This window comes from Pseudoliparis swirei, chromosome 12 (genome assembly GCF_029220125.1).
Source record: "Pseudoliparis swirei isolate HS2019 ecotype Mariana Trench chromosome 12, NWPU_hadal_v1, whole genome shotgun sequence".
In the NCBI taxonomy this organism is placed as follows: domain Eukaryota; kingdom Metazoa; phylum Chordata; class Actinopteri; order Perciformes; family Liparidae; genus Pseudoliparis; species Pseudoliparis swirei.
In genome coordinates, this window is record NC_079399.1 from 3,192,699 (window position 1) to 3,206,931 (window position 14,233).

At 45.2% G+C, this 14,233-nt stretch overlaps 1 protein-coding gene across 1 annotated transcript; it reads right to left on the reverse strand.

Moving 5' to 3' along the window:
• Positions 1 to 4,179: 4,179 nt before the first annotated feature.
• LOC130203094 (photoreceptor cilium actin regulator-like) lies at positions 4,180 to 8,848 on the reverse strand. The gene is made up of 2 exons (XM_056428998.1): positions 5,930 to 8,848; positions 4,180 to 4,803 (listed from the first exon to the last, which is right to left on the reverse strand). The coding sequence occupies exon 1, from the start codon at positions 8,629 to 8,631 to the stop codon at positions 5,932 to 5,934; it is 2,700 nt and encodes an 899-aa protein (XP_056284973.1). The 5' UTR covers positions 8,632 to 8,848; the 3' UTR covers positions 4,180 to 4,803; positions 5,930 to 5,931.
• Between the last annotated feature and the right edge of the window lie 5,385 nt (positions 8,849 to 14,233).

A 14,233-nucleotide genomic window follows, 5' to 3' on the forward strand; every position in this document is an offset into this window, starting at 1 on the left:
AAAAAGTGATGGTTAAGTATTTAATATATTATAGCTTGCACTTAAAAAAAGACAATTTTATGGAGATGATGTGACGATCACTGTCAGCATATATATATATATATATATATATAGTTAATCTATTGATGCCGACTTCCTTCAGTAAACATTTCATACATGAGTTTATGTCTCAATCTCTAGTTTCACGTCTTCTTCTATACAGCACGATGTCATCATTTAGTACATTATGGTCATTTTGAGTCAGACATACTATAAAGCAGGGGACGCTTTAGGGGCGGGGCTACAGGATGATGACCGGTTCCATACATTTGTCGAGCTCCACCCACTCTACCCGCAGTAGAGTCCAGTAGAGTTAGATTAAAGGTCATTGAGAGACGTATGACATCAGTGAATCATTAACCATTTGTTAACCGTGATTGAGCATGAATTAATTAATTAAGAAGCATATTTAGAGTCACTTTTTAATTGTGCTCGTAAACAATCATGTGTGCATTGTTAAAGCTTGCTCACACGATTTATTCAGCCGGAGCGCTGGCTGAGCCTCAGTGTGTGGGTGAACAGCTCGGTCGTTAGATGAAGCAATCACCTAAAAAACAACCTCCGGCACTTTAATGAAATGATCTGCCTCAACTGAAGATGCACGGGTCCTTTGTCCTGAACCTCAAACGGCTAGTGCATTCAGTCGATACTGAAGCCATATGGAAGGGTCTTTAAACGTGCATTCTCTCTCCTGACCACCAGGGGGCGACTCCTCTGGTTGTATAGAAGTCTATGCTTCATGTGTTAAAGCTGCATTCTCTCTACTGACCACCAGGGGGCGACTCCTCTGGTTGTATAGAATTCTATGCTTCATGTGCTAAAGCTGCATTCTCTCTACTGACCACCAGGGGGCGACTCCTCTGGTTGTATAGAAGTATATGCTTCATGTGCTAAAGCTGCATTCTCTCTACTGACCACCAGGGGGCGACTCCTCTGGTTGTATAGAAGTCTATGCTTCATGTGCTAAAGCTGCATTCTCTCTACTGACCACCAGGGGGCGACTCCTCTGGTTGTATAGAAGTCTATGCTTCATGTGATAAAGCTGCATTCTCTTTTCTGACCACCAGGGGGCGACTCCTCTGGTTGTATAGAAGTCTCTAGGGAAATTACACTAGATTGTAACCCCGTGTTTAATGTTGCGTGAATAGGAATTGTGGGTAATTTGTAGTAGTAAGTAGATTACAGTGGACGTACACACACACAAGCACACGCACACACACACAAACACACACACACACACACACACACAGCCTCTTGCCAATGCCCTCTCAGCTATGCCAGCTATATGTTTATGGCTTTGGATTTTCAAAATAAAAGCTCCTCAGCACAAGCAGCATGTTTCCAATACACCCCAATGGAGGAGGCCGGGCGGCGTCTTAAAGGAACAGCGTCTTACAGGATCCACGCGTGAGGTTAATTGGCCGTCATGTCTCGCGTAGCCCCGTCGGCACCACACAGTGTTTTATTTTCCACTTTGCATTTTAATGAATTTCTCTGTTTCTACTCCTCCCAGCCGTGATGTGTGGGCTCGTGCTCCAGCGGCACGATTATAACATTCAGCACCGCTCTGACATTCTAACAAGGAAAGGAACTCGTTTAGTGTTTTGTCTTTTTCTGGATGACATTTAGTTGCTTTTATACTCCAACCTTCAAGAACCTTGCTTTATAATCCCTCTTGATCCTTCTTCTTCTTCTTCTTCTTCTTCTTCTTCTTCTTCTTCTTCTTCATTCTCTCTCCTGACCACCAGGGGGCGACTCCTCTGATTGTATAGAAGTCAATACTTCATGTGTTAAAGCTGCATTCTCTCTACTGACCACCAGGGGGCGACTCCTCTGGTTGTATAAAAGTATATTCTTCATGTGTTAAAGCTGCATTCTCTCTACTGACCACCAGGGGGAGACTGCTCTGGTTGTATATAAGTATATTCTTCATGTGTTAAAGCTGCATTCTCTCTCCTGACCACCAGGGGCGACTCCTCTGGTTGTATAGATGTCAATGCGTCTTGTTTTAAAGCTGCATCCTCTCTTCTGACCACCAGGGGACTCCTCTGGTTGTATAGAAGTCTATATAATGGCTCTACTTCTCTCTTGATGTATTCCCTCAGTAAACATTGTAAACATGAGTTTATGTCTCAGTCTCTAGTTTCAAGTCTTCTTCTATACAGCATGATGTCATCATTTAGTACTTCATGGTCATTTAGAGTCAGACCATAAAGCAGGGGATGCTTTAGGGGCGGGGCTACAGGGTGATTGACAGGAAGGAACTCGTTCCTGTTGGTCTGGGAGACGATTCAAAGGTTTGTCATCAGCGCTGTGATGTGATGTTAAACATTTGCATATTGTATCTATATTCTTATATGTCATTTATTTGGCCTCCAGCCCACTGTGACTGTCTGTAGGTGGTTTTACCTACAAGGAAAAGTCTACGCCCTACTTCTCTGACATAACACACATTGATTTTCGAAGGATGCGATGGAAGTATGAAGACTTCAGGCCGCGCCTGAGTTGAGACGAGAAGCCGACGTTGACGTATTTGTACTTTAGTGGCAGCACATTTATCTTTTTCTGAACCTGACTAAGTAGTTTTGTTTCCTGAATCTAACTAAGTAATTTCGCATGAAGGATTTTATTTTGAAAAGACTGCATGTTACAAGAGTAAATGGCTTTAATGTAAAAAAAACCCATGAAAAGATGTGTCAGTAAATGTTAATTATTGATTGATTAACAAGGAGGTTGTGTTGACTGATGCTATTGGTTTAGAAAGATCTTCTAGAAATTTAACAAACTTCAACACAAATGTATGATTTGAGTTAATAATAGATACAATTATTCATATGTGCCATCAAATGCCTATACACTGCGTTGTTATCAATAATGCTTCACGATAAAAAAATAATAATTTCAAGATGATTTCTAAAACTTATTATTCTAATTATTATGATAATTATAATACAGAATCACTTTAATCTGCTTTGAAATCACTTCTTTTAAGGGAAATCATAATTCCAGTGAATTTTTAATCTGAATGATTCCTCGTTTCAGGGCACTGGTTGTAGATCTAATGGGGTATTCTATTAATTTAGGGCCAGTGGTTCGATTCCCTGAGAGAGACCCTGACCCCAAATGTCCCTCATGTTGAAAAGGGTCCTCATTAAAATGTAAACAAAGAAATTGTGATGAAGTAAGAGTAGCTCAAATCCTTAATAAATGGGAAATTATTCTTGTTTTAAGGCCAATAAAACAAAAAGAGAGAAAACAACACATTGTTAGTTTAAATAGCTGCAACTCTAAATGCAAGACAATAGGTGGCAGCGTTTCTCCACCTACATCCAGATCGCTGTCGACGGTTCAAGCTGGTGAATCCCAGTTTATTGATGTTTAAATCTGCTTTTGTGGTTAATTTGACAGTCGTCATGAAACACGACAGCTGGAGGATGCTGAAGGAGCTGGACTCAACAACAGGGCCATGATAGGAAGCTTATAATACGAAATAATGATTGTCTAAATGTAATTAATCATCTGAGGAAGTAGCATGACATATATAACATATATGTCGTTGTCCACATACAACAAAATACACATGTTTGGTCAAAAATCCCAAAAATGTACAGAGATGTTATTTCATATATCATTCCTGATCTATATAACATTGTATTTCTAAAAACATGGGGACTCATTTTCATATTAAAACATAAATTTTCAGCACACCTGTATGACAAAATTTTTTTATTTCATAATGTAAGTTTAAAACTTATAAAGTTTTCACGGTAATATCGAACATTTAACTTTTTTTATACCTTATTCCTTCAATTAAAAGGTGCCATGTGAAGTCTTTGACCACTGGAGGTGCTATGGAGCAATATTTAGAAGTATTTAGAAGTTCATTGTTAAATGTTCAATGAATTCTGAACTATGGAGTTTATTTTATTTATTTTAACCACCTGTGGGTTCTGGGTGGTTTCCTGTGTTGCGCAATAGGTGCACATGAGGTATACAGTGTACAGAGCATCACCACAGACCTTTGTTTGGGTACCTTCAATGAAACAGTTTACCAACAGCTCCAGGTTTCTTATTAAGATGTTTCTTAATAACGCCGCCTGGACATTTAAATTATCGTCATTTTCTAGAAAAGACGAGGCAGATATTTGTCTCTTTTATTGGAACACAGTCGAGGTAGAAAACATGGTCACCACAAATGGGAAGCTAGTACAGACACACACAATAAATACATACAAAAACACTCGAGTGCATCTGAGCATCACGCACACTTACGGCTCTTTTCTTTTGGTACAGCAGCTATAAAACAACCCCAAACACCGACTTCTTCTCCCATCTCTGGGACTGGAGCGTCAACAGTATAATACACTCGTATATCTTTTAATTTCAAACAAATTCAAGGTAGATTTTTTTTGATTTAACATATTGATTATGATTAAGGAAAGACCTTTTAGAAACTGACACGGACACATTTTTCACAAGTCGTGTCAGAAAGACGTGTTCGAGACCGTAACTCCCGCTTTAATTCACGTTATGAACGTATCTAACACCCACGAGCCTCTCATCGGGGGAAGGAAAGAGAACGAGGGTCTGAGAATGCTCCTCAGAATCCCGCTAATCCATAATCCCTTTTTTCCAATCCCTTTCCCATCTATTTCACTTAAGCGAACCCCCGGCCAATCACAGCTGTTCTCCAGACCGTTGTCACGGCGGCGCTTTGATCCAACTGGCGGTTTCCTCCCCCCCGTCATCGAGGGCCTGCTCGGCCTATCGGAGAGCAACAAAGGAGGGTCAAGAAATTTTAGTCCATGAGTGGATTATGGGGAGGGAGGGAAGGAGGGAAGGAGGGCTAATCCAATCTGGATTAGACCAGGGGGTTTGGACCAGGTAGTTTGGACCAGGTGAGCTGGTCTCCAAAACACTCTGTAGCTGTCCCTCTTTATAGATAAGCAGGTGTTTTAAATCTGTTCAGACAATAAAAGGCTAAATTAAATATCTATCTCAGCTGCCAGTATAATATGAATTTGGGATCCATTGATTTTGGAGTTTAACCGATACAAGAGATTAAAAATCAGGATATCTTGGTCCCTTGAGGATTGATTTTGACAAAATTCTTTTAAGTTCTGTGTGCGATGCAATACACACACAGTACATAGCTGTGGTACCAGTTAGAGTTGTAATTCCTTTGTTGTTGGTATTGTAACTTTTTGTTTTAACAATTGCAATAAATCACTTTAAATGCACATAATTGACACGTAGTAAATGAGACTTGAGGTTTTGAAAAGTGGGTAACCCAGCCAAGCCTCTTAGTACATCATATCATTATATGTTCTCACTAAATATCAAAAGATATTGGGATTCAATCACTTTGATAAAATGACTTGTTTCACAACTCCAATACAAATCTTCAATTTGTTTTTGAAGATTTAGTCATTTTCAATGTAGGTGATTGAAAAAACGTGAGTGGCCATTTTACAAGTTAAGAAGGTGATCTGGGGTAGCAGGTACAAGTAGATGTTTGTGTGGTAGATATCTGATCTGTGTCTGCAGATGGTCAGACGGGATGATGTCATCCCCTGAAAGAGGAGGGAAGGCAGATCATTGGTTCACTGACTCAGGTAAACAACCACCAAAGCTCAAACCCCAAAGATCAATGGTTTAACCCTTAGTCTGTCCATGTTTTAGAGAGTAACAAACCTGAAGTTACATGAATACCTCATCAGATTGGTTATAGTATCTCATAGCTGACTCAAAACAGTCAATTTGAACTGGCAAGGGACAAGATGCACCTTTTTCTGACCAAGTAGGACTTGTATTGGGAAGCTCCAAGTCAAGTAACAATCAAGCAGTTACAAAGACCAGCGAGGTTTACCACATCTTCTGTATTATTTACCTTTATTCTGTGGTGAGAGGCTCACTGCCCTCAACCGGGGTAGAGGCTGAACCGCCATCTTTGGAGAACTCTGAACGCGAAGTGCCGGGCCTCTGTTCTGATTGGGTGCGGCGGGTCGAGCCGTCTACCCCTTTCGTGAGAAGCCTGCCCCGGTAGGCCTCGCCCCACGGCTTGGCAAGCGCGGTTTGAGAGTTTTCCGAGTCTCGTCGGCAGAACACTGAGCGGGCGTCGCGAAAAGACACGGACGGAACGATCTCTTCGGTGTCGATGTCCATTTCGCGCGTCACCGTCTTCGGAGAACTCGGCCGGGACGAGGTCCGGGAGCCGGATCGAGGTCCGAACGCCGGCGGGCTCGGATATCTGTGGAACACAGAGGGACAAGAGGGCGGCAGGCAGACTCTGGAGACAGGCGGCGCCGTCACCGGCAGGCTGTAAGGGGGCGTCTCGCCCTCGTAGAATTCATTCCTCCCACCTCTGCGACCGACTCTGGCTTGAAGGGGCGACGGTCTCCTGCCTCTGAATTCTGCGATGTCTCTCTTGTCAAGAGATTCTCCCGCATTGCTCAGTTGGATGATCTTACGCGTCTGCCGGAAGAGACTGTTAGCCTTCTCTACTTCCGGATCCGGATCACTTCCCGGTCGCCGCTCGGATCTCGGCTTCACGCCGGCTCGATTTGGCAGCACGTCCACGTTCCGCACGGAGGCTTTGAGACGCTGGGAAACTCCGGCCTTTTGTTTTATGGACGGCAGACTCAGAGCCGATTCCCCCCGCGACTTTTCCTTGTTTCCCGACGTGCCCTCGATTCTCTGGAAGGAGTTGTCCATCAGAACCTCCGGGGGCGGCGGCGGTAGGCTGTCGACGTCGAGGCCATCCTTGCTTTCGGGCCAGCTGTTGTTGTTGTTATTGCCATTGTTCACCATCCCCCCCTCACCCTCATTGCCATTTACTGTGTCAGAGGGCCGAATGATCCCACTTCTTCTGGGCCTCCTGATGTGAGGTGGGATATTAGCGAGGCTCTGCCCTGGTCTCCCATCCACCCCTTGGCTAAAGGTGTTAATCAGCCTTCTGACCGACTGGTGCTTGGGGGGATGGGGTGCCAACGCCGGTACGCCACCAGGTGATTGGCTCATTCGGTTTTTGTGTGCACCCGACGATCCACTCACCGAATGCCGCCGTAGACCAGCTCTATACAGGTTGTAATGAGGCCCCGCTAACTCGTTCTTTCCTCGCATTTCCGCCATCTTTTTAATTCGTTGATCCAAGTTCCTCTGGCTCTTTTCTAGCTCCATCACAACGTTCATACACCTGCTGGATGAAGAGTGTTTGGTCGCGGCGACGGCGCTCAGGGGTCTCTTCACTGCCGCCTGCCGACCCTGCATGTGGTTGGCACACATGAAGATAAAAGGCTGACTGAGGTCCGGTGGGGAAGAGTTCGACCTCTTCCTTTGAGGCCCGTCACCTTCATCATCATCCTCATCATCGTCGTCCTCCTCATCGTCCTCTTCCTCCTCCTCCTCCCAGTTCTCTTCATCATCTTCATGGTAGCCTACAAGGCTGAGTAAATTACCGGGCGGCGTATCAACTGCGGCGCGATGCGCGTTGCTTCCCGATCCGGCGCTCCCCGATCCGGCGCTCCCGCGGTGGCGTCGGTGCCTCTCCGACCCCGCCAGACTCTCGTTTTCTCCGCCGATGCCGCTGTCCTCGCTGTGCAGCGCCGTATCCTCGGGGTGAGAGTTTCTCGCAGCGGCCTTCTCCACCCGCGCCAGCACCAGAGTCAGCCTCTCCTCCGCCGCCTGCTTGGCCCGCAGCTTCTCCACCATCACTTTCGAAAGAGAAGAGAAGTACCCCGCGGCCTCCTCGAGGGTGGCGTCGCCCAGCGCCTGCGCGGACCCGCCCACCTGTCTCATTTTCTCCATCGACTGCTGGAGCAGTTGCCGTAACTGATCGGGGGGCGGGTGAGCGGGGTTAGCCGAGTCACTCCCGGGTTTAGCTGGCATACCGGCTGGGCCCATCATCCCAGACGGCAAGGTCACGCGGTCCCAATGCTCCTTCGTCATGAGCTCGCCCTCCTCGGCCATCTCCTCGAGAGCCTGGTTGATCTCCTCGAAGCGGAAGACCAGAGCGGACATGGCGGGCTGGAGGGACAGCTGCGTCTGCGCGGCCTGGTCCAGCAGGTCCAACAGAGCTTCGTACTTTGAGATGTTGGGGTTGAGAAAGCCGTAGGCGGCCTGGTGCGCCCTCACCACGTGCGGCGGGAAGTCCACCTTTGTCTGAGCAACAGAAGATATCCTCTGGATCTTGGCAGACCTTCTCTTGCCTTTACTTTTCTTTCTCTTCTCAGACGTATGGATCTCATCTGTTTTCACAAGGTCGTTGAGGATTTCCCGGGGCATCGCATTGACCTCCGCGTCTTCAACGTCTTCACCGCTTCGGCCTCCCGTTGTGTCGGAGGCCAACTGAGACCATGCAGCCTCTTTTGTAGGATGTTCCTCAGAGAGTGAGGGTCGTTCATTTTCTTTCTCATCCTCCTCAAAGCATTTGTCCTCCTCCTCTTCAGGTCTAGAATCCACAAAACCTTCGGGTACTTCAGCCAGCAGAGCCTTTTCAGGTCCGTCTGGCGGCGCTTCGGCCAGCGGAGGCTGGTGAGGTCCGAGTTCTCCTGGCTTTGAGGATAACTTTCCTTTAGATAGAGAGCTGCCCATTATCGCTCTCAAAGGTGAATCAAAAAAATCACTTCCTCCGAAGAAACGTTAGTCAGGAGCAAAAGCGAAAGCCGAAGTGTAAATCCATCGGCGAGGATGTGTGTAGTTGGTCAGACGAGGTCTTGAATATATTCTCCTTCCTTTATTCGGTCCAACGTTGCAGGAGCCAGCGGGCAACCGGTTTCTACCGAGGAGCTGAGAGGATAAGATGGATCGGGGGGGTTTCTTCCCCGTCTCTCCTACAGCACGCACAGATGGTCACGTTAAGTGAATCAACATGCACACACACACACACACACACGCATGCATTTACACGTAATACTTTAAGCTCATCAGGTTAATCAGAGCCAGGTTGGTCAGGTGGTGTTTTTAGCTTCATCCACTGCTGTTGAGATCACTAGAGAGATAAACAATGCAGGTTTTTTTTGCAGACTGATTTCTTGAAATGTCATATATCATAATTTACCTAGACATATGGTTATATTTCTTGTCATGGCCATCCTAATGCCATTATTTCTCTCTCTCTCTCTCACACACACACACACACACACACACACACACACACACACACACACACACACACACACACACACACACACACACCACACTGTAAAGGGAGCCGGTTCTGACAGGTTTTCCAAGAAGGACATTCGGTAAGAACGTTACGTCACAGCAGAAATTTCTCAGGTTTCTTTTTTACGCCTCGTCATGACAGTTTGTCACTCTTGACATGATCTTCTTTCACTAAAATATACCCACCCCCCCATGACTCAGTTTATACTCCCATCAAAAATGTGGACTAACCTGAACTGTAGCTTCAGAAAGAAAAAAAAATTCTTCTCATCTGGCATTTATCCAGCATGTGAAATAAACTGTGCCTGCATACTGACTGGTATGCAGGCACAGTTTAAACAGACTTTAAACAAAATATGAACAAGATAAAGACTAAGAAAATAGCCTGGATAAACATACACTGCCATTTAAAAATGTGTAATTTCCAGCCACAAAAGCTAGATTTGTCCTTTTCATCATGGTATGAAGGTTTGTTCTGTACACGTCTGAGAAAGATTTACAGAAAAAAGAAAAAAAGGTGTAAAAGAAACTTGGAAAAGGTTAATCTATTGATTTGTACTATTTAAATATCAGCAGGACACAGGATGGACGGACACGTCACGGTTCAAACCTATTTGACTGAGGAGACTGAAGAGGGCCCAAACTCAAAATGTGACTTTTAGTTTTTCTGATTTTCCAATTCGAAATCGAAGGGTACATCTATATCTATATTCACAACGTAAATGCCGAAATTCCCAAAAAGATACGCCAAGGCCACGACCTCAAAGGTAGCCACGGACCTGACACCGATGTCATAAGGCTGCGGTGCTTATTGTTGTTACACAGACTCATTCACTCTCCCCTGGAATAAGAGTCTTATAAAAAAAAGCACCCTCCAGGGGGGGGGGGTAATCTAAAGCATGATCGAACCCCAGGGAGCTCTATCCATCCTCAAAGTACCTCTGTTATCCCTGCCAACCGCATAACAGGAAGTGGCTCAAACAGGTGGAGGTTCTGCTCTCTTCCGCCCCGTGTTGATCAGGCTCTATCCGTTTCATCATATTTGGGCAATATAAATAAAATTGACTTGACGAAATCCACAAAAAATGAAGTCGTTGTATACATACAACATATATAATTAACTTTTGTGAAATTGTTTTACTCTTTTGATTGTTATCTTTACTATGTTAATTGTTGATTTTCCACCGGTGAGTTTGAGTTTACGTGAATCCAACTTCCTGGTGTTTGAAGTGTTGTTGTTGTTGTGTATTTTACTCAGTCAATCAAATACAATACAATATTATTTTATATAATATACAAAACAGACAGACTGAAAAGGTATAGGTAGAAAAAATGCTTATATTCCTATCCCAAATTAATATAAAATAAATCAGAAAATTTATATAAAATAAAGAAAAATAACAAAGAAAATAAAAAACAATATATATATATACACCCATACATACACACACACACACATATATATATATATATATATACAAACATATACATACAGACATACAGACATACATACACATACATCTTCCATATAAATAGATTTCAATCACACTTATAACTCTCAAGAACTGCTTCACACTGCTAGAGCAGCCTCTCTCTCCTCTGTCCTTATCCTTCTCGACCTTTCTGCAGCATTTGACACCGTGAACCACCAGATCCTGATCTCTTCTCTTCAGGACCTGGGGATCTCAGGCACTGCACTCGCTCTTTTCTCTTCCTACCTTAAAGACCGCACCCTACCGGGGAGAGGATCTGTGTCTGATCCTTGTCCTCTCACTACTGGGGTTCCTCAAGGCTCCGTCCTGGGTCCCTCCTCTCTCTCTGTACACAAATCGCATGGCTTCTCCTACCATAGCTATGCTGATGACACCCAACTGATCTTCTCGTCACACCGGCGAAACACGGGTGGCGGCGGCGATCTCTGCCTGTCTGACCGACATCTCTCAGTGGATGTCTGCTCACCACCTGAAGATCAACCCTGACAAGACCGAGCTACTATTCCTTCCAGGGAAAGGCCCCACCCACGACCTGACTATCACCTTCAACAGCTCTGTGTTGGACCCTGACTGCCAGGAACCTCGGGTGACACTAGACAGTCAACTCTCCTGACGGCCAACATCGCCTGCGAACGAACGCCCCTGCTGTAGGCATGCTGCACAACATCAGGAGAATACGCCTCTTCTTACTCAGAAGGCGGCGGTTCTGATCCAGGCTCTGGTCATTTCACGCCTTGACTACTGCAACTCCCTCCTGGCTGGTCTACCCGCTAAGGCCATCCGACCTCTGCAGCTCATCCAGAATGCAGCAGCTCGACTGGTCTTCAGCCTCCCGAAATCACCCACACACCACTCCGCTCCTCTCTCCTCCACTGGTTACGTGGCTCGCGCATCCCAAAACACTGGTCCTGGCGTACCGTGCTTCTGGACGGATCGGGCCCCGTTACATCCGGGATATGGTCACACCGCACACCCCGGCACGCGCCCGCTCGCTCGGCAACAGCCAATCGACTTGACTACTGCACACGAGCTAAATCACTCAGAATCCATTGCTGTCCTGGCTCCTCAGTGGTGGAACGAGCTCCCACTGACATCAGGACAGCAGAAAGTCTCTACATCTTCCGTCCGGACTGAAAACACACCCGACTATATCTGGATTAAAACACAGATTAGCACTTCAGTGGCACTTAGATAGCTTACTTATGGTACTTTTTAGTTCGATCTATATTGAAGGGAATGTTTACCTGTATTCTTGTTGTTCTTAGTTTGTACTTGTGGCAGCGGGGTGTTTTTAAAGCTCTGCTGCAGTGTGGTGTGGGCGGGGTGTGGTGGTTCAGGTGTCTGATGACAATCTGGGTTTGTGTATATGAGGCTCTGTCCTCCAAAGGAGCGGACAGACAGGAGAGAGAGAGCCATGAGAGCAGAGTCAGTCGGTCAGCAACGCAAAAATAAAGAAGTTACCAACATTGGTTGCTCATTTCCTTCTGGTTTAGTGGGAGGCGGAAACCTACGCCACAATCGGCCACAATCCTGTGACAGTCTAGGTTGAAATAATGCACTTGTGTAAATCGCTGGATAAAAGCGAATGTAATGTAACTGTTTTAGAAAATAATTCCTTTGAAAACCAAAAATGAGTTCACCATTCTTACATCCATTTCGACATTATTCTATAATTCCCTACAACAGAAATACATCTTCTTTTAATTAATTTTTTTATTTGGTGGAGTTCCTGTTTCTCTAATTTGTATTCCTCATCATTTGTCGGTCTGATACCGTCTCAAATACCTCCGACCTCCCCCTCAGCGTAGAACAGGAGTGGGAGGGTCATCCGTCCGTTTCAATGCAAACCAAACCACTCGGTTGGGGCCGTTGGCTTTCAGTCACACGCATGATAATGCTGCTAGAGCTGATAAATACTCGCTGTTTCTCGCCACTGCTCGATAACACCGCCGTTCTGAAATGGTTGATCTGTCTGCCAAAGTCAACAGAGTGACAGCGCAACAATGGCTGCGATGTCCCGGTGGCATTATGACGGTTCCTTCCCGAACATCGCGCTCTCAAGGAAGTGAAGGGGCCGTTTCCCCGCAGGAAACTTTTCATTAGGCTTTATTTTTTAATGACTTGGATGGTGGACAATATGGATGCCAGCAGATGAGAGACAATGACGTGTTTCTGCTGTATTCTTCTGATCAGGAATGTGGGTGTGTGTGTGTGTGTGTGTGTGTTTACAGGCCTTTTAACACCTGTGCGGTATTCGGTAGATTAGTCAGCGACTGATAGTTGTGTAACGGTTCTCTCAGGCGAGGACAGAGATCCGGTTTATCCGGTGTGTCTCATCGGCGTGTCGAGGAGGACCGGAGGGATCGATCTCTCCAATGTTTTATAATTGTTATACTAACACTTTTTAATTGCATGATTTGTTTTTGGGGTTAAATTCAATTCGATGATGTCATTAAATCTACAACACATGCTTGACGTGTCTCATCCAAGTTGTATTCACTGTGTCCACAGGATGATTTTTACCTTTCTAACATGATCCAACATTTCTTTTGACAATCAAACACTTGAAATGATGAAGGCGCTTGCCAATGACCCGGTAGGACAACATGTAAACCAGACTTTTTTACCTCTTTACTTAAGATGTAATCAAGCATCTTTTTTTTTTTTCTTTACAAAATGAACCAAAACACTGGCGACGAGGAAGATCTGGGGAAGATAATGACAAGAATAAATATGAAAGACATTTTTTAGTCTGTCATTTTAGTTTGTTTCATACATTTATATCTACAAAAGAACATTTTCTAACAAATCCATCTGCCAAACTGGAATTCTGACCAGGAAGCAATCTGATAAATTAACCTTCAAGCCAGAGGGGGCGGGGCTTATACAGTTTGAATTACTCTTGGTAGCAGGAACTTCCTGGACTGTATTTCATTGTCTCAGAAACAGTAATGCCCCACAGAGGCACATTGTTTTCACGTAAAGCTAAACACCAGGTTAAGCTTTCATTGTGTGACAAAAACTGCATTCACATCACCTGACACAAAGATACCTGCAGGCCAGGGGGGCGGGGCTTATACAGTATACATAACACTGGGTAGCAGTCTTAAGGTGCGTTCAAACCAAAAGCACGACCGAATCCCATGAAAAGTCAACGTACAGACGCGTGTGGCTGCGATAGACGCGATATTTTTCCGGGGCGGCGCGTTTGGGGCGTTTGGGGCGACGCGATGTGGGCGACGCGTTTACAGCGGCGCAATTTTTCCCCGGAGTTGAAATATTTCAACTTTGAGGCGTCATCTCGCAACTCGAGCCAATCAGCTCTTGAGTTCCGCTGTCGTAGCGCTGGAAGCGGAAGTCTTTCAGACGTAACAGTAACTTCATCGGAGAAAGTGACCGAGCTGAGTGAGCCTACGGGTGATGTCATCAACCCAAACACGAGGGCGTCAGTGTGTGGGACGTCCACAACAAGTATAAAGCAGAACTAGTGGTTATTATTCTGGTGGATGAAGGAGATGATAACGGTCTTTACAGAG

Excerpts from the sequence above, each read along its gene's own strand:
- LOC130203094 (XM_056428998.1), bottom strand. The coding sequence starts at position 8,631 with ATGGGCAGCTCTCTATCTAAAGGAAAGTTATCCTCAAAGCCAGGAGAA.